At 40.5% G+C, this 27,414-nt stretch overlaps 1 protein-coding gene across 12 annotated transcripts in view; it reads right to left on the bottom strand.

Moving 5' to 3' along the window:
- Window positions 1-7,120: 7,120 nt before the first annotated feature.
- Window positions 7,121-27,414, bottom strand: part of EMSY (EMSY transcriptional repressor, BRCA2 interacting) — a 41,301-nt gene continuing 21,007 nt past the window's right edge. For 6 of the 12 annotated variants that reach the window (XM_082304282.1, XM_082304284.1, XM_082304283.1 and 3 more), the window contains 12 exons: window positions 25,708-25,857; window positions 24,014-24,187; window positions 21,615-21,751; window positions 19,874-20,047; window positions 18,815-19,013; window positions 17,483-17,647; window positions 17,063-17,221; window positions 15,216-15,275; window positions 14,020-14,174; window positions 12,104-12,667; window positions 10,721-11,233; window positions 7,121-9,165 (listed from right to left, as the gene is read on the bottom strand). In XM_082304282.1, coding sequence (XP_082160408.1) covers window positions 8,971-9,165; window positions 10,721-11,233; window positions 12,104-12,667; window positions 14,020-14,174; window positions 15,216-15,275; window positions 17,063-17,221; window positions 17,483-17,647; window positions 18,815-19,013; window positions 19,874-20,047; window positions 21,615-21,751; window positions 24,014-24,187; window positions 25,708-25,857 — 2,645 coding nt within the window. In that variant the 3' untranslated portion in view covers window positions 7,121-8,970. Of the gene's footprint in view, window positions 9,166-10,720; window positions 11,543-12,103; window positions 12,668-14,019; window positions 14,175-15,215; window positions 15,276-17,062; window positions 17,222-17,482; window positions 17,648-18,814; window positions 19,014-19,873; window positions 20,048-21,614; window positions 21,752-24,013; window positions 24,188-25,707; window positions 25,858-27,414 lie in introns of those variants that run through there. The other 6 variants (XM_082304281.1, XM_082304285.1, XM_082304286.1 and 3 more) reach the window with 6 other exon arrangements.

The following is a 27,414-nucleotide window of genomic DNA, read 5'->3' as shown; positions in this document are numbered from 1 at the left end:
CTCACTAAACTTGTGCGACTTCCTACTTCTTGTGGTTTGTTCTCATGCTGTTTTTAACCTCTTCTCAAACCAATATAGTATTTCTATTTCATGTCCAAAACAAACCAAGGAAAAAAAACAGAAAACACAGCACATACAAAAAACAATTGAACAGAAACCTTTTCATTCCCCAAAGGATTTTAGCCACAATTTAGGTCAATTCTTTTCTTTTTTCTTTTCCCCTAATGAGTTCACATGTTCCTATTTTAACTTATTACAAAAAGCAGCACCGTAGTGCCTCTAAATAAAGAGTAGGCTCTATTCTCCAACTAAAAAACAAAATTTGGTTTTGGAAAAAAACCACAACAGATAAGTTTCTAGCTAGACAGTCTGCTTTTAAGGTGATTTTTCTTATCTCATTACTACATCCTCATATTAAGAAAAATGGCCAGATGGGATGAGAAGGGGGTGCCCCTCACGTGCTTTGCGAACATGTGAAACCGAGGTATGCAGAGAGCAAATATTTTTTTAAGAGCTATCGAAGCAGCACTTCTTTTTCTTGACCCTTTACATTGGATTTTCGCTTCAGCCGCAGTGGGATCCCACACTTGCAGGCACCATGCACGCTTCAAAGGCCCTTCACGCTCAGTCCTTGCTAGGCTGGGATGCCTCTGAAGGATGCCCCTTAATTCCCAAGTGCAGACTGCTTGCAGGAGGACTGCAGAATTTGCTAAGAATCATCAAATCATAGAATACCAGGCTGGAAGGGACCTCAAGGATCATCTGGTCCAACCTTTCTAGCCCAATCTAGACGAGATGGCCCAGCACCACGTCCAGCTGAGTCTTAAACGTGTTCAGCATAGCAGAGTCAACCCCTTCCCTGGGGAGATTATTCCCATGATTGACTGTTCTCATGGTGAAAAATTCACCTCTCCTGTCCCATCGGAATCTCCCTGGGAGTAACTTGTACCCGTTACCCCTTGTCCTCACCATGGGACTCCTTGTAAAAAGGCAGTCTCTGTCTTCTTTGTAGCTCCCCTTTAAGCACTGGTACGTGGTGATGAGATCGCCTCTAAGCCTCTTTTTCTCAAGGCTGAACAAACCCAGAAAGCATCAGAAGACAGACGGCAACGTCGGATAGTTCTTCCTACCGTCGTGGACTATTGCAATAACCTCTTATTATTCAAATAACCACTGAATAACTTCTACATTTTGATCTAAAAGCAACACGATCAAGTGAACGTGAAGCGGCCACGTTCCCAGCTGCAGCAGTAAGACACGTCCGCTCTTCACCGCGATGACAGATGGAAATAAATTGCAATTTTTCCTTCTTGTGACCACCCTTCTCAGCAGATGCTAACAGGAGAAGGGCTCAAAATTGACGAAAGGAGAAAAGATCCCAAAGGTGGAACTACAGAGGGAAGAGCATCTTCTTCAACCACCTGTCAGGACAAGGAGAAAGGCAATCACAACAGAAAAAAATAAAATAAAATAAAAAAATCTCACTTTTGGCTCAGGATCTGTAACACTTTTCGCAGACCCGGTGTCCAAAAAGGCGCTCCCCTCCCTCACAGCACCCCAAAGTAGCTGTTTATACTACAGGCTCTGCTTTTACTGCTTATTTCAAAACAAACCTTTGCCATTTCCTGACCAGAAAAGTTGCATTTTTAATTCTGTGCTAGAAACTTTGAAAGTCAAGATACTGCTGCTTTCCACTATAAATAGCCCAGGCTTGCTATGACATCTCACTGTGACATTTAGTTCAAACAAAGAAAAAAAATCTTGACAGGAAACAAACAAAAAAAACCCCCAAAGAATAAAATAAATAAAAAAAACCCTAGAAAATAATCAGTTCTTGTATCTCTGGGAGAAATTAATGTCTGGATAAATTCATAACCTTGAACAGAGTCCTGTTTTCCAGTCTTTGGGACACGGAGACACCCCACAGAAAGTGCCTGATCCTGACTCGGGAGGAGGCAGATCTTCTCCATGTGATACACAACAGGAAAATCTTATTCCAGCCTCTCTGGGTATAATTTCAAACTATTTCCTGGTATTATTTTCACGCTCCCAAAAGCCCATGGCTATCATCCCTCCAAGCTGCCCTGACAAATGGTTATAACTGCATTTATTTCCCAGAGCCCTGAAAGCAGCAGATTTTGCATTGCTTGGAGTTGAAATCCTCCCATCAGCGGGGACTCAAGTCGGAAACCAAACATCCCAAGACAAAGCGTCATGCCTTGGGCCAGCTTATTGAAACTTAAACCAGAAGCGATTTCTCAAAGTGTTTTATATCACTGGTTTTGCAAGCATTCAAGTTTCTGGGCATAAGGCTGAAAGGGGATCCCCTCCATGTGTATAAATACCTGATGGGGGTGTAAATAAGATGGAGCCAGACTTTTCATAGAATCACAGAATGGTTTGGGTTGGAAGGGTCCTTTAAAGCCCATCCAGTCCATCCCCCTGCCACGGGCAGGGACATCTTCAACCAGATCAGGGTGCTCACAGCCCTGTCCAGCCTGGCCTTGGATGTTTCCAGGGATGGGGCATCTCCCACCTCTCTGAGCAACCTGGGCCAGGGTTTCACTACCCTCATTGTAAAACATTTCTTCCTTATATCTAGTCTGAATCTCCCCTCTTTTAGTTTAAAACCATCACCCCTTGTCCTATCGCAACAGGCCCTGCTAAAAAGCCTGTCCCCATCTTTCTTATAAGCCCCCTTTAAGTACTGGAAGGCTGCAATCAGGTCTCCCCGCAGCCTCCTCCTCTCCAGGCTGAACACCCCCAGCTCTCTCAGCCTTTCCTCATAGCAGAGCTGTTCCAGCCCTCTGACCATTTTTGTGGCCCTCAGTTTTCTTAGTAGTAACCAAGGAAAGGCCAAGAGATAATGGGCATAAACTCAAACCCATGAAATTCCACTTAAATACTAGGAAAAAAAAAATAACGTGCAGGTGGTCAAGCACTGGAACGGGTTGTTGAGTTTCCATTATGGGAGATTTCCAAAACCCCAGCTGGACATGGCCCTGAGCAGCCTGCCCCAGCTGACCCTGCTTGAGCAAGAGGCTTGACTAGATGATCTCCAGAGGTTCCTGCCAACCTCGCTGACCACGTGAGTGCATGAAGAACCGTTCCCAGCCCTTTGCTATATTCAGGTCTCAGGTACTGAGACGTTTCTTGCAAGGAAGGGATGCAAGCGTTCCCATTCTCTCCGTGGAAATTATGGAAGTTATACTTTATCTTCTTGCAAGAAGAATGGGAGATAGCAGAGCAGATTACAGGTCTGAACTAAACTTACGGGGAAAGCAGCTTCCTAGGAACAACGGGAATTAGGAAAACGGAGACCTGAAACAGAGACCAAGCCAAGGATACCCTGCACATTGGTTTGCTTTGCTTTTTAAAAAAGGCTGCAATATCAAGGAGGAGCTTGGCAGTTAAGGATTAACTAGTCTGCAGGAAAAGTCTGGCCTGGCCAAACACCCAGCTGAAAGGGTTTATGCTTATTGAGACAGTCAACAGCCATGGTGACGGCTACAGGGCAGCAGTGACAGGCTCACTGTCATCTCTAGAGACAAGCAGCCTGTTAGGCGCTCCAGATGTATTTATTAAAAAAAGCAGCATCCCTAACAGCAATAAAACCCTGTGCAAAGAGACTTCCAGAGCCTTTAGTTGGCCTCTGGTAGAGACTGACGTGAAGAAAGTCCCAAAGTACCGGAGTCCTACGAGCCTCTGGGACCGTTCTGGCCGACAGCTGCGAAAAGCTGGATTTGTTACCATAAAAGACAGCAATTCCTGAACAGCGTTTGCTCTAACGAGTAATAAATTAGACAGGCTCTCACACTAAGAATTTTCAAAGTTTCTGCTAAAACTCCACTGCAGAGGATTCGTGCTAGGTAGTTTGGGCATTCAAGTGACATGGTTAGACGATCTTTAAAGGTCCCTTCCAACTCAAACCGTTCTATGGAGGCTAAATCCCATACGTAATCCACGAGAGACTGGCTGACGCGCCTACCACCCACCTCTGGAGGATTCAGTGATAACACAGAGCCCAAGGTCCTAATTACCCACCTCCAGTGAGGCGATACAAGTATCTTTTCCTTATGACAAAATCCATTTAATAAAGGCAGCTACGGAAAATGGGATCCCAGAAAATTTCAAAACTGCTAAAAACTTACTGAGAGATGGAAAGCGGAGAAAAACATCAAGATATCGTCACAAAAAAATTCTGTTTTTCAAAAGTGGCCAAGTACTGGGCAAAACCAGAATTACATGAAGCTTTGAGCAGGACCTGATCTGGAGTAGTATTAATTGGACAATTCTAACAGTCCTGGACTCCAAAAATGATTCAAGGCCATGCTGTTACTCTTCAGTCCCTAGTGCTTAAAAACCTCTTAATATCTTTCCTACCCCAAATAATTCAAAGATCCTTTTCTCTAGAAATGATGAACAAGGTACTCATCATCCCATTTACAACACTTCGGCAACTTTGCACCCAAGTTCAGCGAAAGAGAAAAAACCCCACTACCACCGCAACCCATCCAAGATCACCAGTCACCTCCGCTTGCCAGTCATAGCTCCAGCTGCCTCAACAGACCACCAAGTACTACGGGTTTTTTCGTAGTTTAAAGCCTGAAGACACCAATGCAAACGTCTCGTTTCATTGCCACTATATGAGATACGAGGTGACTGGATTTCAACCCGCAGCCTCTGTGCTCGTTGGAGAGAAAAGACCCCAGATGACAGAAAACGTGGCACTCCTTGGTAACCCTAGTTAATTATCCTCAATCTTAGTATTGATTTTTTTCCAAGTTTCCATTTCTATGCCTCTAAAATGCCCTTAATGACAACTACTTCTTGCACAGGAACCCACAAATACATCTTAAGGTACTTCTTCCCTAACTTTCTCTTCGATAAGCCACGTTAAGCCCTAAATTTATCATAAGCTATGTGTTGCATTTCTACTGGAAGAAAGCAGTTTCAGAGATGGCAGTAGGTTTTCAGGACGGACTTTGGATAGGGGAAAATCTCTAAGCCCCACCGCATGATAGGAAACTTTGCACAGGCTGCTAGTAATCGTTCTTCATGGTTTGCATCAAACCTAAGAAAAAAGCAAGTCCTGAGCCCAGCACAGACTCACGGGTGCTAGACATACTGTTTTTTCCAATACAGACAAACCTCTAAATAGTCTGATTTTCTTATCTTAAGTTACGATCAGTCTTCTCTGGATTGAACATTGCCAAGCTGAAACCATCTGCCTTTGCAGGGTACCTATGGGGATGCATAGCCACCCTCATCTGTGAAACCCTCAGACTTCAGGAACTATTTCTACACTCGAAACAAAAGCATATAGTTTTAAGTTTCCTGACTTTTGACTTTTTTAAAGGTCGTTGGTGTTGGTTTTTTTTAAATCCCATCTATTTAGTCATGCATTCTGTTCAAAGGGTCCCCCACACGTAAGACGACCCAACTGCAAGTAGCTTCTTGTTTTCTATTTTGCCCCAAAATTTCAAAAGCTTCTTTTGTCAGTGGGAGAAAGACTGAGGCTGGAAATACTTCCACCCTGATGGTTAAATCTTTGCACAAAACATGTAGTCCTCTACGATTGCACGCATCTTTAACGTGCACATAACACCAACCTTGTTTCGGTACTTCTCTGACTTCATTTCACTTTCTTAGCACCCTTTTTGGAAAATTCACGTATGTGCTATTGCAGTGCCAGGGCAAGTTTGTTAAAATGCTGAATTCAAAGCGACCCTTTAATGCTGTTTTACTTGCTCTCCAATTCATCCACAACTTCCTCCTATGTTACAAGCCTATTCCCTGCTAATTCCCAGTAACGAAGACTATCATCATCATCATCACCGCAGCTCACCTTTCTTCTGTTCCAAGGAGGGACATCAAATTCATTTCAGGAAGGAAGATGCAGCTTATTAGGGAGAAGGGATATGCAAATGTTATCTTACACACTGATGTTTTATTTTTAGCAGCTCAGTGATATTTATAAAGCTGTGAGGAGTGGATACACGGCTGCAATAGGATGAAGTAACTATCCCAGGGGCAGGTAGGAAAAATCCGCACATCTCTGGGGCAGGACAAGGAACAGGCAGTGCTGCCTGGAGTTCATGAAAAGGGGGAGAAGGCCAAACACTCCCAGCATGTCTTCTTATAGTTGTTCTCAAAAAATCAAGTAACTAGGAAAAAAAAATTAACATCTTGACCCTAAATTTTAGCTCATCTTGTATACTCCTTATTATTAAAGCTGTTTATATGGTGATGTGCTGGGACAAATTAAATAAGAATCTGAAAAAATTCAGCTCCATGCGGGAAATCATCAAGAGAGGAGTTTCAAGAATGAATGCACTGATTAGAAAAGTCCTTTTTCTAAATTTCTTACACAATCCCTAGACACCCCCCCCACGTCCTTCAATTCGCCAATCTGAAAGCGATCACCTCCCACAGCAACACCAAAAACTTTTGTGCTTTTAAAAGATTTGCTGTCTTCAAGGAACTGACAAATAGTTCACCATAGCTGTTCATACCTTCGCTGTAAAGCCATCGCTAAAGATGCAAACAAAAGTCTTACATAAAGCATCAGAATAAATTGGACCAGAACTCAACAATATACAAACATTAGGAGTGTCGAATTCCCCTTAGGCCGTTTCTTAGTATCCCTTTTTGGCTGGAGAGAGCATATATATTCACCTAAACCTGAAACCATAATTTAAGGCAAAGTTCTTGGGCAAAAGCACTTAAGAAAAATCTTGCTCTACTTTATATTCTCATGGCTTTGCAGCCCTGGATATGCCAGGGTCACTCAAAATACTGCAAGACCCCAGGTGACAATGAAAATTTGATCGAAGCCAGAAGAACTCTGCGACATCTGCTCTGGGCTTTCCAGAACTGCCTATGGGAAACTACAGCCCGTGCCTTACGCTGGCGTCTGCAAAGCACGACAGACCCTCCACTCCCACTGGGGGTAAAAGCTGTATTAAATCGCTTTTTGTCATCCTGTAGCAATGGGGAACTTTTAGGACTTAGATCATCACTTGCTCACTCTTGTTGGACACCGTTATTTCACTAAAACAAGAATAAAAGCTCCCAAACTATCAAAACCTGAACCACCTAGAATGGTACACTGGTAGGGTTGTTGTTTTTTTTTTTACTAGAGGAAGAAATATGGTATTTTTCATTTCATATATATTATTCTCTTCCATCCTGAGCACTAAGTACAGCAGAAACCAAACCAATACCTATCCCAACATCAAGGTAATGCAAAAATAATTAGTTTCCTACCCCACTATTCCGGCATTTGCACGTTGAATTTATCACGACACTTCTCCACCATAATAAACTACATTACTTTGGAACTGATGCTGATGGAAAAGAAAACAGAAGGGGGGAAAAAAACAGTGTATGAAAGCCATAGGGACTGAATTTATAAGATAACTGAGGCCAGATGAAAAACCAACAGCACCATCTAGGGGTTACTGCATCTTCTCACATAGGTGGATAGTCAGGACAAGTAAGATAAATGGTTTTTTAGGTTTTGTATTTTTAGTTTGAGTTACTCTAGTTGGAATTTAATCTTAACTACAATATCAACAGTAAAATCACAGCTTAAAAAAAAGACTGACGCAAAAAGCTGTATTAGACTTTGGAGGAAATCTACTTACAGTAGTACTTCAGCACCAAAAAGTGGGCAGTTAGGCTGATAGATGTATATACAATTAAATGATATGTCAAAGTCTTAAAATGCTTAGTTATTTATAATGAAATCTATACAAAACAGTTAAAAACGTGTTTTTATATACATTTGAAAAAAAAAAAAAAGGTTTGTCTTCATTAGCAGAATGTATTAAAACTGGTTCTCTTATCCCATCCGAACCCAAACCTCTCTCTGCGGCTTGTAACTACCACAAAACCCCCACGTATTGCTTCAACAAGCCAAGTCGTAAGGCTAATTTCTGAAACCTACCACTGTATATTGATTTAAGCTTTTAAACTCCCCGAATGGTCACTTTAAAAACAGCATGTAAGAGTAAAATACAGATTTTTAAAAGCCTTAGCTCACTTCTAAATTCAGAGGTTCAACTTTGAAAGATGCTGAACCGCTTATCCCCAATTTTTGAAAAACTGATTTATAGCAAAATACATCCCCCCCGCCCCGTTTGTATTAGAATTAATACACCTGCCTGTTTCACAGGAACTTTTTAAACAACGTGGCCTCACTTTAAATTTTATATTTAAATAAATAATCAAAGATTAACTAGAGCAGATGAGCGTTCCATGTGCTTATGGCACAAAGAAATGCCTCATACAGCATTACCCTACTTCTTGTAAAGCATAAAAAAAAAAAAATCCACTAGCAAATCCACTTTGCTACCAGTTAGTGATTTTGCTCTTTTCCAAACATTCACCAACAAGAATTTAAAAAAAATAAACTATATTTTTAGGCTTATGAAAAAAATCTTAACTCTAAGTGAGCACAAGTGCAAGAAAGCTAACCAATTCCAAAATTCCTGGGGCTTTTCCAGCACTGTCAGAGACACTTTTTCTCTCACATGCTATTTAAAAATACAAATATTTATTAAACATTCTCTTTTTTTGATGGTGTTTTGCTCAACAGCTAACAAAAGGACACAGCAAAATAACGACCCCTTTTCACTGAAAGCTGTTTCAGTATCTGGGCAAGGGCTTCAATAGCACGAGCTGTAGAATTCGCTGCAGATTTGCTTTTTAACAGGAGTACATTCCACTGTCACAGGTTTACTAAATCTCGGTAACTACATCTTGGTTCTTTTTTTTTTTTTTTTTTTTGGAAACAATTTTTAAGATGCAGCTTTTGCAATACCGTCTTGTTAAAACACACTGATGCTTCAAGGGTCCAATGAACAACTCTAATAGGCAAAGTGCTCTAAGACATCACAATACAAGGGCATCTTGGATACTCAAAATCCCAAGATATTTTAAAGTGCACTCCAGTGTCCCAATTCCTTAGGATTGTTCAGCAGAACTTCGAGAGGGGCTGGGCTCAGTGCCGTCCTCAGTGCTACTGTCCACATCGTGCTCCACTGCCGTCTCCTCATCGTCGAGGCACTGACTGGTGAAGTTGTTGAGCTCCAGGAGCCCGCTGGGTTCCACTACCACATTGGAGCTGGAGTGACAAGGGATGGAATAGTGAGGGATAGTCTGAAAGAAAGAAAAGATTTAAGTTTAACACGCGCAGTTCTCGCAGGCAAAGGCGTCTGCACAAGAGCAGGTACTCATGGAAAAGGGATATTCGGTTTCCAAGAGCAATTTTCCCTAGCTAAGGCCCGCTGCACGTGACATTACGTTAGCTAAAGCTTCAAAGCACCCTTTCACCCGATTACGTTGTGAAAGATAAAATTTTAATCATCTTGCTCTTAAGGCACTGATCCTGGCCTTGGATCTTCACTAAAGGTCCGTGGCAGCGTAACCAACAGCTGAACCACCAACGCCCACCATCCATCATTCCTCAAACGCAAAGCAGAGAGACTACTTCCTTCAGCCTTATCTTTTTCTTATCTTTTTCAGACAAGACATTCAGATACAAGGACTAGCTATGTTTTTGGTACACAATACAACACAAGCTCCGGCCCCGCTCAGAGCTGCAGCAGCACAGAGGCTGAGGAAACACCACAAATCTGAGCTATTTATTTCTGCTTATACTTTCATGGGTTCTAGAAACTCAATCTACAACTTTATACAACTGAAGTTCTGGGCAGTATTTTACTTTTGAAACAGCTCGTAGCATGCCGCAATGATAAACAATACAGATTCTCAAAATATACCGATTTGAAGTAAAATAGAAATCTACCTTTGTCTATTTAGGGAAATGAGGACTAAAAATGAGTACAAAAATGATGATTTCTACAAAAGCGAAGTTAGCCGCAATGAAGATTTTACAAAGTAGCGTGAAAAATTTGAAAGCTCTGTACACAAATTATTTCCCACAGCGGAAGCATTTTCACTGTAACACAAATATGATACACAATAAAACCATTTCAATCCATGCTACCATTTGCGTGAACATATATAATGCCAACTTGTCTACAAAGATTCATGTTATACCGCTATGAGTCCTCGGATGACTTAAATACTTCCTCAGTTGATATTCTGACCGTGTATTACATCATAAAACATCATATTTAAGACAGCAGAATCAATGAAAATATCCGTCATCAGTCAGGCAACGACTCAAAGCATTTCGGCTAAAGATCAATAGTCATTTCGTCTCAGAAGTGATAAGACTGGTTGTGGGTGAAGTTAAGCTTTCTTCTGAATCCAGACCTTATTTACTGAACCTGCCCAGTAAGCAGAACCCCACTACTTCATTTTTTGCGCTAATTTTATACTCGGAGGTAACATTAATAGATACTATAAAAAATTCTAGATCATAGTTCCATAATAAGTGGTGAAGGTCACGGTTTTAAGCATTTCAAATGAAAGCACCTGGTAAAATTAGATGAGCTTGGTTTGTTTTCTTAACAGAAAGGAAGACACCGAGGACACAGTGAATGATACAGTGCTAGAGAAACTCGAGCTCAATTTAAGAGTTACACACTTTGAAGTAGTAATTCGTTACAAGCACAAGAGTAGAAAAAGAACCAAAAACTGAAGAAGGAAAACAAAAACACTCGAACATCGTTCAGTTGCTACCATCACATTAGACACGAGTTTGCTCTGCTCAACCTTTGCCTTATTTGCTCTGGTCTTCTCTTACCTGGATAACAATTTCTGATGAACTCTCTTCAGCTTTCTTTTGTGATATATTCTGAATGTGTATAAACTGGTTTGTTGTAGGCATTCCTTGTGCATCGAGTTTCCTCTCTGTTAAAGTAGGACCAACAGCAGGAGGACTTGAACTGGATTCTGTACATGTCTGTTGCTGGGGGATGGAAGTTGCTGTCATCCCTACTGCAGTCACCCTCGGCACCTGGGTACAAGGTGACGACTCTGCTTCGCTAGCGAGCTTACTAGTGGACATGGCCTTGTTTGGGGGATCCACTATCGTATGTTCTGTGTTTGTATCAATCTGAGCTTCCACCATAGACACTCTCAAAATATCTGCTACTGCTGTCTTCGCGGATGCCTGCGTGGGAAATAGGCTGGTAACCGGCAATGCCAGTTTGGGCACAGAGCTGCCACCTGCTACCTTTGAAACAGAAGGAGGCTGACGCCCCTCAAAAGTTATCTTTGTAACAGTGGATCCTTGCGTTATAATTGGATGCTGCACCTGAAAATCAAATTTTTGTTGTGCATGTTACAGCTAGGTTTTTTTTCTTTATTGAAAAATCTAATCAATATTTCCAAGGACAGTATGGCACAAACAACATACTTGCTATTAGGAAGACAGTTGAAACTCAGTGTTTTAACAAAGGAATTAGCAATGATATGGTAACAGTTAATTGAAGCCTGGGGAAAAGCAGCTTTTTAGGCTGCTAGATAAGGATTGTAGCAGTATAATACCACAGCAGTCTCGTTTTCCTTTGGGATTTACATCCCCACGTGATGTTTGTTAACCCTCTTGTTTTCACACGTATTCCTGAAAGGGCCGAAAAAAAAAAAAATTGTACTTTTCTGGAGTTAGTTAAAATACATTTTTTTTTTTTCCACGTTTCTCAGTCTTTACATTTTCCCCTCCCAAGGAAAATCAAATTACTCCTGGACATGAAAGCCATATAACTTCAGGAAGATGTAAACTACAAAGGAAGACGTACAATGGAGAGCCTTAGGAGACTGCAGTGTATTCATCTTTATTTCCACAGAAATAAAAAAGTGCTACGGGAACGGAAATTAATAACGTGTCATATCTAAAAATTAAAAGAAAATAATTAGGGACAAATTCCATGCACCAGTGGTGGCAGAAATTCATAAAAACTGTCCAACAAAACACGTTTGTGAGCTCTATGGATTTTTCCCCTATAACATGTGCTTCTCTTTCCTAGTGTCAACCTTCTGATGGGGTAATTAATACCAGCGGAATGAGGAGTTCTCTCTTGCCAGGACAAAACACTGCTACAGCGACAGGGTTGGTGTTTTGATTTTTTTTTTTTTTTTCCTTGAACAGCGACGTGTATTTTGCATGCTATCAATATTCCGTTACCTGGCTTGCTGGCTGTTTCTCTGAAGAGGCAGGTAGCTGCATTTGACTCTGGGGGGGTTGGGGTTGCACGTAGATTTTTTGTGCCGTTGGTGCCTGTTGCAGTTTGGGCAGCTGCTGCGTGGTTTTTACTGCAAGCACCTGTACTACAGTTTGCTGTGGCTGTGCCACTAAGGTAGGGAGTTGCCTTTCTTTGGCCATCATGTGGTGTGGGGGGTGCTGTGCATCTGGTTTGGTCTGTGCTTGCTCTTGCTGCAGGGGGGTTAGCTTTTGATGCCTTATGGAAAGCTGGGGCATTTGTGGGAGTTTGTGCTGGATTTGGTCGGCCTGCAGGTGGATTGTCTGCTTCTGCTTAGTCTGGAAACACTGCAGAGTTTTCACTTGCAGTTGAGTCTGTTCCAGCTGTGGCTGACTCAGTTTTTGCTGTTTTTGTGCCTGCGATTGTGTCAGGGCAGATCTGTAAAACAGGCCAGTCTGAGGATCTAAGGTGTCCATCTCTTCCACTTCTCCTTCCTCAGTTCCCAGTTGTTCACTGTGTTTGGTAAATGCAGTGTGACTGCTTAAGGCCTTAATAAGAAGAAGTTAGAGCAAGTTAGTAAAGAGAAATACAAATTATAAGAACACACAATCTAAAAATAATTTTTAATGTTTCATCCGGACTACTTTAACTTATTTTACCATTACAGACTCCCAATTCACGTATAAAAGAGATACCCTTACATGCAGATTCCACAATACATAAGCAATCAATAGCTATTTTTATCACGTTAAAATGTGATACGTCTCTATGTGACAACATTAACTGCACAACTAATCCCCAGTGGAGGCTCGCGTGTGTCAGACTAAGGTTCAAAGCCCCTAAGGTTGCATGGCAGTTGGATACGAAGCAGGAGGATTAGCAGGTGGTTGAACCAGTAGCTCCTCATTAAAGCCAGAGTCTCTCTGCATAATAAATTCTTATTCTGCCTCTTGAGAGCCTAGTCATCTTCTCCATGATTTCTTCTGCAGCTCCTCATACACCTACCTACCCTATTTCAGCAGAGATGCTCTCTTCTCCTTCCTTCCTCAAAATTTTATTGCAATTTTTCTTGGGCATTGCGCAAACATTGTTTGATTTTTTGAGGAATTTGAGGGAGCAAGAGATCTACGTTACTGCGCTTTGCATGCCGTGGTATAAACGTATTAATAAATGGCCTTATCAAGATGAAGCAGCCTACTCAAACACCTGTGAAAATACGCTCTCTGAAGTGGGTTTGTAACCCTAACACAGTACTATCCAGGTCCACAGCTGGAGTTCCTAGAAATTAAAGCACTGCAGAGTTGAGCAGGTCTTGAACAAAGGCATCAGAGTGGCTTCAGTAAGACTTCACCAAGACTTCACCACAAGCTACACTGCTTGTCTGAAGTGTTTGGGATCCTAACGATACTGGTCTACATACGATCTTACTTTTTGATTCAGAGAAGTTTGCCTATTCACAAACTAAAGTTCTCAAATGAAAAAGACACCGTGTGCTCTGTGTACTGACCAGATTCTGCTTCATCCCTCTTCCCCCTACACTAACACCAACACAAAGAGCCCAGGCCCTTGCAATACAACATATAGAAAAAAGCAGCTTGCTGCTGTTGAAGGGATGACATACAGACAGAACGAACTCATCTAGAAAGCACTATCTTTTTCACAGTGGCTGTTAATACCTCCTACTTAACAATCTCAAGTCATCTCATTAGCTGCTTCCCCTTTATCCCCCCACCCTCACCATCAAAACAGGCAATATTAAAATTAAGCTATTAATTTGCCCTTACGCTTAGCATTTCCAGGGGCAGCACCATGACATACTCATTCAGAACAAGCCCTGGCCCTATATAATTCATATAACCTACTGCTGTTTATAGACTGTTGGGAAAAGAAAGGGTACAACCTGCTGCATGATATGGGTAATTGCGCCTGTGGAAGATGCGGGGATAGATTTCACCACAACAGAAGTCTGCGTTGCTGTCTGCGACTGAGCCACATGCTGCAGCAGAGTCCTCTGGGGCTGAGATGACTGCTGGTGGGGCTGGGACCGATGACTGACTGCAAGTAAAGAGGTCAGTGGCACTTCTCCAGCACTAACTGCAGCAACTTCAACTATTTGCTTTGCATTTAAGCTTCAACTGAAAGCATATATGAGTGAAATAAAGACCTGAGTATGAAAAATATCGTTTACTGTATGCTAGCTTCAACCTTAAAGTGTAGATCTATTCTGAGAAGGCTCTTAAAGTAGCAACTCAGGGGTTTTGCTTTTGCCTCTGCTTCCTAAGTAATCACACTTGGTCCAAACCTCCTCTGGCCTCCCTCTCCCAACACACCAACTTTGCAAGCAGAATTTATACTTGATTTTCAGCTGGGTTCTTCATACAGCACCAGCGTAATACTGTAGAGCACAAGTTATTCTGTGGCTTTTACACTGTTAAAAGCATCTGCACAATTGACTGCAATTAAGAACAGCAAGCCTTGCTCACTGAATTACTATCACTGATAAACTGCAAGAAATACTCTCCAGAGCATAGGCTAAATTTGAAAGATTTGGTAATTAGAAAATGTTCGGGTATTATGAAAGCAAGTGAGGTTGATCAGAAATCACAGACCAAAAAAATGGAGACCTTGTCATGGGTCTATGTCACTTTTTAGAACAGATCCAGCATGGGTTATGGAGCTATGGTGATGGCTCTGTAATTAAATAGTGGATTGACAGAGAAATGATCTTCCGCTGAGAAAAAAACCCCACAAACCATTCTATATTGCAGTCACTGGTAAGACACAAATCTTTATGCCTGTCCATACTAATATGTAAATATTTGCTTTAATTAACTTTTTAGTTACAAAATAATTAATAACTGAAGAACAAGCAAAATTTAATTCAGTTGTAACATAAAGTTAAAAAGTTTCTAGTGACCTTCCTGAAAGTTAAAAGAAAGGTCACCTTTTGAATAAATATGATAATTTTACTTCCCACTCCAAGAGAGGAGTTGGATTATATCAATACCGGCTTGCATGCTGTGCCAGATCCGTCGTGGATATCCCCCAACAGTTCCTGCACAATTGAAAATTTCATTTAAAAATAAAGTTTCTAACCTATATGGTTGTGTAGATATTCTTCCGAATGTGAACCAATACAGTGTTGTCTTCCTGAGTCTGCAGACAGACAAAAAATGGTGACACTAAGATGTGTGAACCGCTCCCTTCATCTCACGAGGAAGCACATGCTGAATCCCAGCTCCCATATAGACTGAAGTGTGCCTAATCCTTTGGTCTAGGCGCATGCAGGAGACTTCACAACAGCTAATCGACTGGTTACTATCTTACTACTGAATTTTTAGCAGAAAATATAGCTACGTGGATTACTGATGAATCCTGAGAAGCACAAATTACAACAAAAAGAAGAACTCAATTACCTGCATTCCCTGGCAGTGTTCACAGACACCGGGGGAAGGGACAAAAATCCAAGAGCAAAAGAACCAGTTTTGTGCTGTAGCAGAAACTGCTGCTAGTCAACCCACAGCAGCCTGCATTTCTCTAGTAGATTCCTGTATATCACCTCAAGGTTTATAAAAATCCCACTATTTCAAATAGTAATCATAGCTCAAGGAAATTTTCAGCTTTTGTACTTTGTATGGCTTCTAAGCTGCAGAAAAGGACTTAAATCTACAAAGACAGCGACTGTAATCTCCCACCCTGCCTGCAAAGGGCCCTATTTTACATCCACTTCCACAGCAAGACCCAGCACAGACTGGAACCTTGAACAGAAGCACAACTCACAGTCTCTGTGTCAGTGAAGATAACTGACTGTTAATTGGAGATCACGCTAACACTATTTATTGTACTTTTGAATTTGTTTTAAAAGAGATGCAAGGGAGCATGGACTCAAACATTCAAAATTGAAGCCAGATACAGTAAGTGTTATTTAAAAGAATAACAATAACGCCCCCCCCCAGCTCCAATTTCACACAACTTAAAGTTAGACCGCACACGGGATGGAAGCGAGGGGAGGAGGTACAAAGCAGGAAAATGAAAAATGAAAATATCCGATTAGACATTTAACACTAAAAACACTGGAGTTACAGATATGTACTTATAGAATTTAATATAAGTTTTATTCCTCTTTGCCAATGCGGATTTTCAACACGCTTTTACTTTCGTTTTCCAAATAAAGTAGGGAGGCCAATAATGTGGACTTAAGAAATTAAAATGGAAAACAGGTAATCTGATCCTGTCACGTATGTATGGGAAGTGGCTCGCACCTAGTGTTCTGGGGTAGTAGGGAGCATCAGCGAGACAAGACAGTCAAAGACCTACACAAAATGGACAACCAGCTAGGACGAGTCAAGGGTTTAAAAAAGTTAACAGCTGAACATAAAGTCAGTTTGAATAATTTGTTTAAAAAGTAAAAATGTATTAGTTCAAAGGCTTCTAGCAAATGAAGAAACCGGGGACTACATTAGCATGCTAAATGCACACCTAGCTTAAAAACCCACTTAGCGCTGGTAAGCAAGTAACATTTTGCAAATATGGGTTAAACTAACTCAAAGTCTGACTCCGCTCAATACGTACAAAAAAAACCCAAACCAATATACAGTTCCTGTAACTTCATTTTCTATTTTTTCCTTACTAGACATTTTCCTTAAAGACAAGTGGGACAGCCTGTCCTCTCCATCAGATCAGGGAACAGAAAGATCCATTCAACTAGGACGTCTTGAAGCAACGACCCTTTGTTTCAGTTAGAAACATTCTCCACTATGTCCCAGAAAAGCAGATGTAATCTCTGTCCCCTGCACAGGGCCTCAAGAGTGGAAGAAAAGACTCATTTCCTCTACAGCAAATTATAGTGAAACACAAAAATGAAACCCATTGTAAGAAAACTCCAAAATGAAGTCCCCAGACTTCGACTGCAAACCCACCATCACGCTACCGTAGTCACTTACCAGTTGTGATATATTCAGCAACTAATTCCGACTCTACTACAGCAATTGAAGGACTTTCTGGAGAATGCCTCTTTTCTTGGGTCATCTGGATTGGGACAGCCATTTGGCTCAAGTCAATGGTAGGCTGCCTTGGCTTCGACTCTAACTTTTCCTTCACTGCTTTAGAAGAAAAGAAAAACATAAAATAAACGTCCAATATATAAGCCTCCATAATAAAATAAACCTCCAATATAAATGCAAAAGTTTAATTAAATAGATAGGGAATATTACATAATAGATACAAAGTGTTACAGGTTAAGAAGAAAGGAATCAAGCTGATTCAAGACAGGTTCTTTTCAATTACAAAACTTGTTACAAACTGCTGCTTAAGCAAGTAATAAGCTTTGAAGTTATCCTAAACAACTGCATGTGTTTGCACACCTGTTGTCTGCTGAAGTTCCAGCAAAGCTTTTATCGTGGAAGTAGCTGACTGCGATTCACTGGATACATCCTGGTAAATTATCGTAGGGCTTGTGTCCACAGCAATTTCATGTTCTGACCAATCTTGACTTCTTGAAGCAATCACATGGACTACAGGCTGAGAATCTGTTTGCAAAAGAACAAAGACACATCAAGTCATCACAGAACCCTTTTGGGTTGGAGGTCTCTTGTCCAACTTCTTCCTTTAAAGCAGGCCTATAGTTCAAAATTACACCAGGTTACTCATTATCCATTAGCAGTTTGAACGCTGCCGGGGAGGCATACTCTCATTCTGCGACACTTTAGTTTTTATTACAATTGACTCTTGAAGTAAAACGCTGCTGATGTTATGAAGTCTCCAGCAAAAAAAAGATCCTATATCTTAGTTGTTTGTAAAAGCTTTGGTATGAACAAAGTTCAGCAAGTTTCTTTGTATGTTGAATTTGCCTTGGATTGAACTCTTTTTCAGAAGGTTTTAGCAGTACAGGCGATGAACATGTATGCAGCATTCTGAATTAACAGCGCCTAAATTTTGATGTTTGTTCAATCCTCAAAAATTTCTTCAATTTACTAAAAATGGTAGTATAGACCAACAGTTACACAATTATATAGAAAAGGTGACTGAAAGGCACATAAGTACACACATTTCACTGAGAGACATCTGCTTTTTCACTGGATGCAGTGATACGCCCTACGGTCACTCCTGACCAAAGGCTGGGTGTTACTTATGCCATATTATTTATCCTCCTCGACCACACAAAGAGCTGCATCCGTATCATGGCTTGAAGCCATGGCAGCATCCCCATCAGGACTGCATGTCTGATATATGTCCTGATGCACATATATGTGCCTATAAAAGGACCAAAATTTATGTTGGTCACATGATAGCTTTCATCCATGCAGTGGAGAGATGCTTCAATACACTCAGGAAAGAGCGTGGCAGAGCATGGGCTGCCAAAAAAAAACCAAAAAAAAAAAGAACAAACCCAACCTGCTACACTGCCTACCTCTGGCAGACTCCCCCAAAAGAGCGGACAGGCTGCAGGCCACAAGCATTGGAACAGCAAGTCAGAGCCCAGCAAGAAACCATTATCTCCACTTTTCACATAGGAAACGGAGAGATACAGTGAATAGCTCATAAAAGGTCAATAAAGCCGCAAGGAAAGCAAACACACTCACTGCTAACAGACTGGGTGAAAACCTGTGCTGAAACGAGAGATGGCGAGTTACATGAAACAAGCTAGCATGCTTGGGGGACAGTCCGTTTGTATTTTATGCGACACTACTACACACCTTGGGAGCTCTGGGAGGACTCTGTAGAGGAAGAGCTGCTATCGGTGTAGGTTTGTGGTTCTTCTTTCACTTCTGGGAGTGACGAGTTTCCTGTCTCCGCTGCCCTCGACGCCTGCTGTAACGTTTCAGTCACCAACTGCCTAGTTTGTTCACTCACAACTGTTGCTTGAAACGTCACTGGCTTTGGTTTTATGAGAACCTAATTAGAAAGACAAATTTTGTGTACGGTAAAAGCACTCAAGAAAATAGTCATAATTTACTGAAAAAAAAATCTACCTGTAAATTCAGCAGCTCTGATTATTAAACCACAAACCCAAGTAAATGGCAATGCACAAGAATGTACTTCTCACTCAGTAATTTGGAGCAATTAACACAATAAACCACTAACCAGTCATTTTTCAGGGCTGGATATAGCTATGGTGTGACAAGAAAAAGCTACGCAAGTGAGCTGGAACATGCACTGCACTGGTAAGGACAAGCACCTCTCTCCCGCAGCCCACAATAAGTACAGTCTTGAACAATCAAGACACGCAAAATTTTATATCTGATAAAAGTTTAGTTCTTTTTAAATACTAAGTGCAATCAGAGAAAAAGCTGAAACTGAAAGCGCCCAGAAATAAGCCAGATTCTCCGTATACAGCCCCACCAACTACCCAAGGTTGCAGGAACAACCTGAACATACGTTAACCAGAAAATAACTGCAATAAAACCTCAGATTTGATGGATGACCTATGTCCAGACTCTGCGTCTCTGTTTCTCACGATCTAGCCATTAGCTGTAAGGCTTAAACAGGCATCTAGAGCCATGACCAGACAGTTTCGGCTATGTAACAGGCTTAGGAAATCTTTTTGGCTTGCTCTAGGCCTCCAGAAACAGCTAACAAATGCAAACACTGTGCTCAAGACATCAGAATCAAGGCCACCTCGTTACACCCCTAAGCCTCATTCCCCACAGACATATATTAACCCTGCAACAAATGTGGCAACACAGTGAAAAATTATTTACTTCCCATTAAAATTTAGGGGTACATTTCAAGACAGAAATGGGTCCTCACTGTACCTGCGTTTTCCCCTGCTGACCATAAACAATTTTAGTTGGGATGATTTTGGTGGCTGGCTGGACCGTGGACCCTATTCCTTTTGGCTGTGTAACAATCATTTTTGTGATGGGTCTTGTGGCAGTGATGATAGCAGGTTTTGCTCCTGCTGGCACTGCCTGAATAGTTTTCTCCCCCTGTAGAGAAGTCAAAGTTTACAGGTTAACTTAGCAAAATTCTTCAAAGAGACCCACTTCTCTAAAAAAATACACAGTTACAGGTGAGCGCGTGTACCATGAAATCAACGTGCTGCTGCTGCAACTACACTTATTTGATATAAAAAAGAAAAAAACCAAAAAAACATTCAAAAACCAAGAACAAAAAACCCTATAGCTTCGAATGGAAAAGCTACCAAAATCCCCTTTTCCATTACTTTACCTTTTGAGCAGCTCTGAATAGCTGAAAAAAAAGGAGTAACTAAAAGACACTGAGAAGTTTTTTGAAGTTGCTTCAAAGAACTCATGTGAATTGGAACTTCCCTCAAATCCTTTGTAAATGTTTTTTTTAAAACCTCTTCTTTCTATTAACACTAACTTTGGCAAGACATCTACAAAACTTGAACTGAGATTCTAAAAAGAAATTATTTAAGTGTAGATCTTTGTATTATTCTCATGGCCAAGACATTAATTACATATGGACTTTTTTTAAAAAAAAGTTCACTTAATGAAAAAATACAGATTCACAGCTGTTTCATAGGAAACATTTGACTTTGGAATAGACATATGACTAGGCTCCTGATAGCCTGAGAAGAGCAAAGACATTTAGCATGCTTTTTTAGCTCTGCACAGTAACAAACCAGATGAGGAACAACATTAGTTGCCAGTTCTCCCAGTATCCCTACCAATTCCCATCAAGTAGCTGGAAATCCCAAGAACCATACTTGTTTCAGAAATATCATCACATTCTGGTGGTTCCTACTGTGTAATATCACGAGATTTCCACTTGTGTGAAAATACAGCTGTAAGTTTTGTAAACTAGCAAAGTTCAAAATCTTAAAAAAATTCCTAAAAGGTTTAAAAAAACCCTCCCTACTCAGTTCTGCTACTCAAGTAGACTTTTAAAGATTACATGATTAATACATTAAATCTCACAGTTCTATCTAGGAACATAAAGCACGTTCATCATTTTTATTTACTAGCACTTATAGGTAAACCCAGTCGAAGCTGTAAACTTGATTTTGTTCTTAGTATGTATCAGGTTATCCAAAAAAAAGAATTCAACACTATACAATACTCAGGTACAGGATGTTACAGTGTAAGACATGACATGAATTGAATGGTGGTACCCTTGCTGCGAAGGGACAGTTTATTTCTGCCCTTTACATCCAAAGGATAAATGGTTGGAGACGCAAGTTTCTAACACAGGACTGTGGTTCTCACTAGAGCACAAACAGGATAAGATTCTAGTAATTTTCTTCTACTTAATCCCTTCAGCATTACAAAATCACTAACCATGGAAAAAAGGCAAGCTCAAAAGTTTTTATTTTCCTTTAACTTTGAGAACGTTCCCAGCGTGTTTTAAGCATCTTTCATATCCTGCAAACCATACTTGCTTTTCAAACATCCCTGACATTAAGGCATGCTGTATCTGTTAAGGAGCTCATGCACAGTTTGCTTTTAATAGAGACTTCAGCAGAACGAATGCAGCAGCCACCACACAGCCCGTCACTTGGCTATTGATTTGAGACTTGAAACTCTTACTTACCCCAGCATTCAACAGCGTTGTAACAACATTTTTGCCTGGAAGCCCTTGAATTGTAGTTCCTTTTCCAGTAGTCTTTTGCACAACGATCACATTGGGTTTGGATGTCATTGGAATTGTAGTGATTTTGGTTGTAGTTCCTAAATTTTTGTGGGAAAAGAAATAACGTGCAGTTTATCACATGTACGTTTCCTTCTACTGTAGAAGTTGGTAAGCTATATAGGAATCATTGTATTTAAATATAACAGCACAACAAAAAAAAAGGGCAGCATCTGGAATGGGAATTTATGTCACCCAATTCAACATATAAAGATTAGATGCCCACTCTACAAATCTTTCACCTACAGTAAAAACAGGCACGCCCAGGACAGAGTAATTGATTCTATATTTGGACAGTCAGCCCGTTCTCACAAATTGCGGAGCAGACCAATACAGCTTTCTCAGGCTAACACGTCTAACTTTGCAAAGGCTAGAATTACCGGGGGAAAAGGACACCCCTAATACTCAACTCAAAGTCCTATTTGCACAGACAAATATTCTTCTACAGGTAACCTCTGTAGAAGAATCTACGTACCAAGAACGTATCTCCAGTCAAGAGAAACACCAGCTCTTTCTGGCATTGAACTGTTGTAATACAAGTGACGAGTAGTGGATTGAAAGAAGGAAAAAAGAAAAATATGCTATTGTTTTACAATCAGTTCTTAGAAGTTGAGTTTAGAAGTGTGTTTGGGGGGGGGGGGGGGAGGTTCTTTTTTTGAAGAGCTGTGTTGGCTATTTCTGTTCATCTCCCAGTATTTAATTAGTTCCATTCCCTGTCTCAGGTTTTGATTTACCTGCAGTGACAGGTAATTCTGGTCAGCCCTCCACAGTCTACAAGAGTACATACACCGATATGTAAGTCATCAGTGTTATCAGACTGCCATTTCAGTATCTCCTCCGACAGCTTTTTATCAACACCTTCCACTTTCTCCTTGAAGAAAGTACCACTCAGTCACAGCAAAGCTGCAAACCCAAGGATTCCCCTCGCTACCTTCTACCCGTTAGTTGTGCCTGTAGATATTTCACTCCATATTTCAGATTAATAATCCTACTAATTCTGGGAAAGGGAAGACATGCTGAGACAAGATAACGATTTACTTAATTCTAGTGACTTCAGAGGCATCTAAAGACTGCTCCCTTAGCAAAAAAATCAGAAAAACAACCCCCAAAAAAAACAACCCAAAAAACCCCCACCACGGAACAACAACAAAGAAAGCAGGCATCCTTTCCAAACTTCTGTTGTTTTAGGACAATTGTTCTTATCCTTATCAGGACTAGCCAAGGGTTTCCCTGCATTAGCGGGGGCTCAGGAAAATAATACTTGCATGTGTGTATAAACTCACTAACAGATCTAGAAATCTTAACAACTCATCGTACCCACAAAGGGCTAAAGAAGTTACTTGCTCCCGAAGAAGCTACTGTATCAGCCCTAAATATCATTTTGTAGAAATCAGGATCTGGAAAACTGAGGTACCTCTTCCAGACTACAGCCCAGGGTGGGTTTTCTGGATAGCTTGTGCAGCACCTTCCACTGACAGGAGCTGGCTGGTGCCGTGTCAGGTCTTTCCTAAGCACAGGACTTTATAAGTAATTTAAAGATACTACTAGACAGGAGGAACAGACCCAGCAGATCTTGCTGTACGTGTGCACCTAGCTAGGAAATGCAGCAGACCTTCTCTGCATTAGCACTGTTAAAGTCCAAAACAGATACTATGAAAATGTGACTGGTGCGGGTGTGCTTGGTCCTGGTCCTAAAAAGACCCTATGTTTAGAGGCTATACTGGCACTAAGGCTGGTCAGCAGACTAACAGAGATAAGCAGCAGGGTCCACGTGAGGCTGGGAGGAAAAACTTAAATTACAACATGGGGTAAGGGAAAGACAGGCTGAAACTGATAAAACAAAACCAAGATAAGGTGGAGACTGCAGAGCTGAATTTAACATACCCAGTTGATTTTTATTCTGTTTCTTTGGATGGGCAGTAGAATAGAAAAGGGCAGGATCCAGATTACAAAATGCTTTAAATTGGGACTAATACAGTTTTCTGATCCTTCTGCCCTCTAACAGAGGACAATATAGTAGTTCTCCCCTACATTTCTCTTTTCCTCCCAGGCTTCCCTCACATTAGATGTTTCCTTCTTAAACACAACAACTACTGCAATCCTTAAGAACACTTTACCTCCATAACTTCTACCCATTATTTTCTTCTTCATCCTCAGCTACTTTTCTTCTGAATTAACAACTTCTCCAATAAAGGTCCTAATAATTATTTGAGCATGTAACCGCAGAAAAGCCCTGAACAATTAGAGCAAGTCTAAAGTAACTTTTGAAATAAGTCTTAATATCAAAGTACTCATATGCCTACCAGAAACAATATTACTGCTGATAATCTTCCCTCCCAGCGTAGCCAGGGATTTTGGTACTACGGTAATGATGCTACCACTTGTAGTTTTCACGTAAGTAGCAGCCCCTGGAGTTCCAGCCATCCGAGCCCCTATAGAGGGGCTAACCGTCGGCCGCGTATATGTTGCCTGAGTTCCTGTTTTAAAGAGAGAACAAGAAAGTTCACTGTTAGAACATGATCTTCTACTAGTATTTGTGGAAAAATAAGTTAGTTTAGGGAAAAAAGCATTAGATTTTATTCCAACAGACCCCACAGTGCAATTTATCACCACCCTTTACAATTCTCCCAGTACTTTTTAAACCCACAGACCAATATGCAAGTATATACCAACTTTAAATTAATGTAAGCATCTTCTGAAGCATTTTACCAAATGTTTCATGACTGCCATATTTTAATTCGCAGCCTTGTGCCTAGGATTTTAATTTTCAATAGGTGTTTAGATTCTGCCTGTATGTTTGCCACTTGCTCCCTTAGATGCCCAAGAGTTAGGCATCTGATGACACTACCAGAACTGATCCATTCCTCTCTCGAAAGACACCTATACTCTGACAAATTGTTTATGAAGAACACCACCAATGACTGGTCTAAATATCACTCTAAGAGAAAAAAATATCATTTACAATGATAATGCAATTTTATGATTTAGCATTTAGCAGTACAAAAGAAACCTCCTGGTATGGTATAAATGCAATTTTTTCAGACCTACTTCTCAGAATGGAAGCAGAACTGAGTCCACAAAAGAAACTTGCTCAAAATAATAATACGAGTCAACAGCTATACAAACATTGTAATTCCATTCTGCTCGTACTGCCACAGATAGTGCACTACTTAATTGATAAAGATCGCAGAGCAAACCAGTTTGTTATAACAAGAAAGCCATGTGTTCAAATCCAAGAGAGCACAATACAGGTTTTGCCAATTAATTACCTGCAAAACCGCTGGATTTTTTTAATGTACTTGAGAATGTTTTTGTGAAGTACTTCAAAAGTTAAAAAAAGAATATTAACCATTAGTTTACGCAAATATTCCCAACCCATGCTAAAAATTCAGGAACTTAGAGTTTTCTGAAAACTATAATAAAGCTGCCTTTCAAGTTTTCCTCATACAAATTTACAACCTGAACAGTCTGCGTTACTTCTGATCTTTAATCAATAAGAAAACACAAATACAATTAGATCCCCAGAAAAACACTGGGAGTTTAAAATTCAATTTACTGGCCTTTTTATAAATTCACTGCACGACTATGAGCAAGTCACCTGTCTTTTAAAGTCCATATATGTAAAATGCGAACGATGCTGACCTATCTGCTTGAGGTACCTAAAAAGTTAAATTAATGCAAATCATCTAGCATAAGGTGCTACAGAAGTGCAAAGTATCAGTATAAGTTGCAAGAAAACTGCCTTTAAAATAAACCCAGTGGGGAAGGAATGCTTGTACTTTTGTGTACCAATTCAGAAAGGTCATAAGAGGAATAAAAGAGCACTCAGTGCAAAAATCCTAATCTAGAATAAATAACAACAGGATTGTGAATGTGCTGTTGTGCTCACTGTTCATGAGAGAGGTGCTTTTTTTTTTTTTTTTACCCTAATAAACCATGTTTGATCACCTGTATGTCTGGGTTTACCCTCCCTTCCCTTCTCAGAGCCATAACTTACCAGTGGGAGTAGTGACCAGTTTAGTTGTCATGATAGTCCCATTACTGCTAACCACCATAATAGGTGAATTGCTACTGCTGGGCAAGGTCGCTGTAACTGGTTTGGGAAGGATTTTACTGGGCTGCACCTGTTGAGTGATTATTTTAACACCTAGGAAAGGAGAAAGGTCACTGTTAAAATACAGGCACGAAAAGTTACTTTCTGAAATGCTTTCTCAGACCAAGCCCTAGTAGGCAAGTAGCCTCACAAGGCTTCTATTCTGAGCCCATGTATTCTTGATCCTGAAAAGAATTTTTTTTTGTTTGGGTTGGTTTTTTTTTTGCTTGGTTATTTTTTATTTCGCAAATAACAAGACAGTCATCATCTTTGCCTTTCATGTGCCTGTTTCAATTCGTAGCTACTCCCACTGAGGCATGGGATTCCATTCCATCATTGATTTGTTGTAGTGATTTTTAACCTTTTCTGGTCCATGACTCAAAAAACAGAACGCTTCCCAGGAACCAACAGGTTACAACCAATACTGAATTGGTTCATATACAATGCACCATCTAGAAGTGAAATAGTTCTTCATCAATTTAGTCTGTAAATTCTCATGTGTCTTAATGAGCCTAGTTGAATTTCAAGCCTCTGAATAAATTAAAAAAAGCTTTCTGCGCAGAGGATTAGTGGGTGTAAGGAAGCAACTGTGACACTGGCTAGGAAAGGTTGCTTTAAGTAAACTGCTCTCTCTCCTCTTGATTTACTGGTTATCTTGAAGCCACAAAAGAACTGGGCTGAAACAAGCTCTGAGTAGAATCAGCAAGAACAAAGGATGAGGACACCTTGGTACAGCAAGGATACTGCTCCCTCTCTCTCGAGTTGTGTAGTGGAATGGGACCTCCGCGAGATTCACTTCTCAGTTGCGAAACAGGAGATTCAGGTCATCTGTTCAAAAGTATATCCAGAACACTGGCATCTTACGTTCTGTTCCATGACAAGGTAAATGCATTGCGTGGTGCTGGTCAAATGCCATGAAACACCCCGCCTGAATTAACCCATCTAAATGTAGGCACTTGTATTTGTACAGAAATATCTCTAGGTGAACACTTTTGTCCACTCGGGATGTGAAACATCCTCCTCCGTGCTTTCTTCTTTCTACGTTGACTATAAAAGCAGTACGAAGCAAGTAAGCTCCAAACTTAAATAATGAAGTTAGGAAAGGGAAATTCAAGCCTTTGCATCATCCAGACACAAAACCAGATGAAAAGCAAAGTCTCTGTGAAAACTGATTCACATCTTCCCGAAAGAATAGGTATCAGATGGTATTTCCAAAGAAACTTTAACTAAAAAGAACATTTGAGCCTAAACCCATGCTAGAAGGCAAGGAGTGAAGGCCTTATTGATCAAATATTGTTCACTGACTGGAGGATGGGGGCCTCTTAATCTGTCTTCATTAGTGGATGTTTTTTCTTAGGCAATGGTCCTATAATCCAAAAGGAAGTTTATCAAAGGACAGGAGTAGGGCTGATCATTTTTTCATTCTATGGTCTATTTTAATTCTTTGATCTAAGTAGTATGAATATAAAATAATAATCTTACTGACATCATTAATATATAATATGGACATAAAAATACTTTGCACTTTTATAGCACTTCTTCCTTTAGAATTAGGTAACTTTGCAAGGATTACTTCTTACTCTATCTTACGGAGATAAGAACTGTATTCTA

The sequence above is a fragment of the Platalea leucorodia genome (assembly GCF_965183815.1).
Source record: "Platalea leucorodia genome assembly, chromosome: 2".
Taxonomy (NCBI): Eukaryota; Metazoa; Chordata; class Aves; order Pelecaniformes; family Threskiornithidae; genus Platalea; species Platalea leucorodia.
This window is presented reverse-complemented; position numbering and strand designations above follow the sequence as displayed.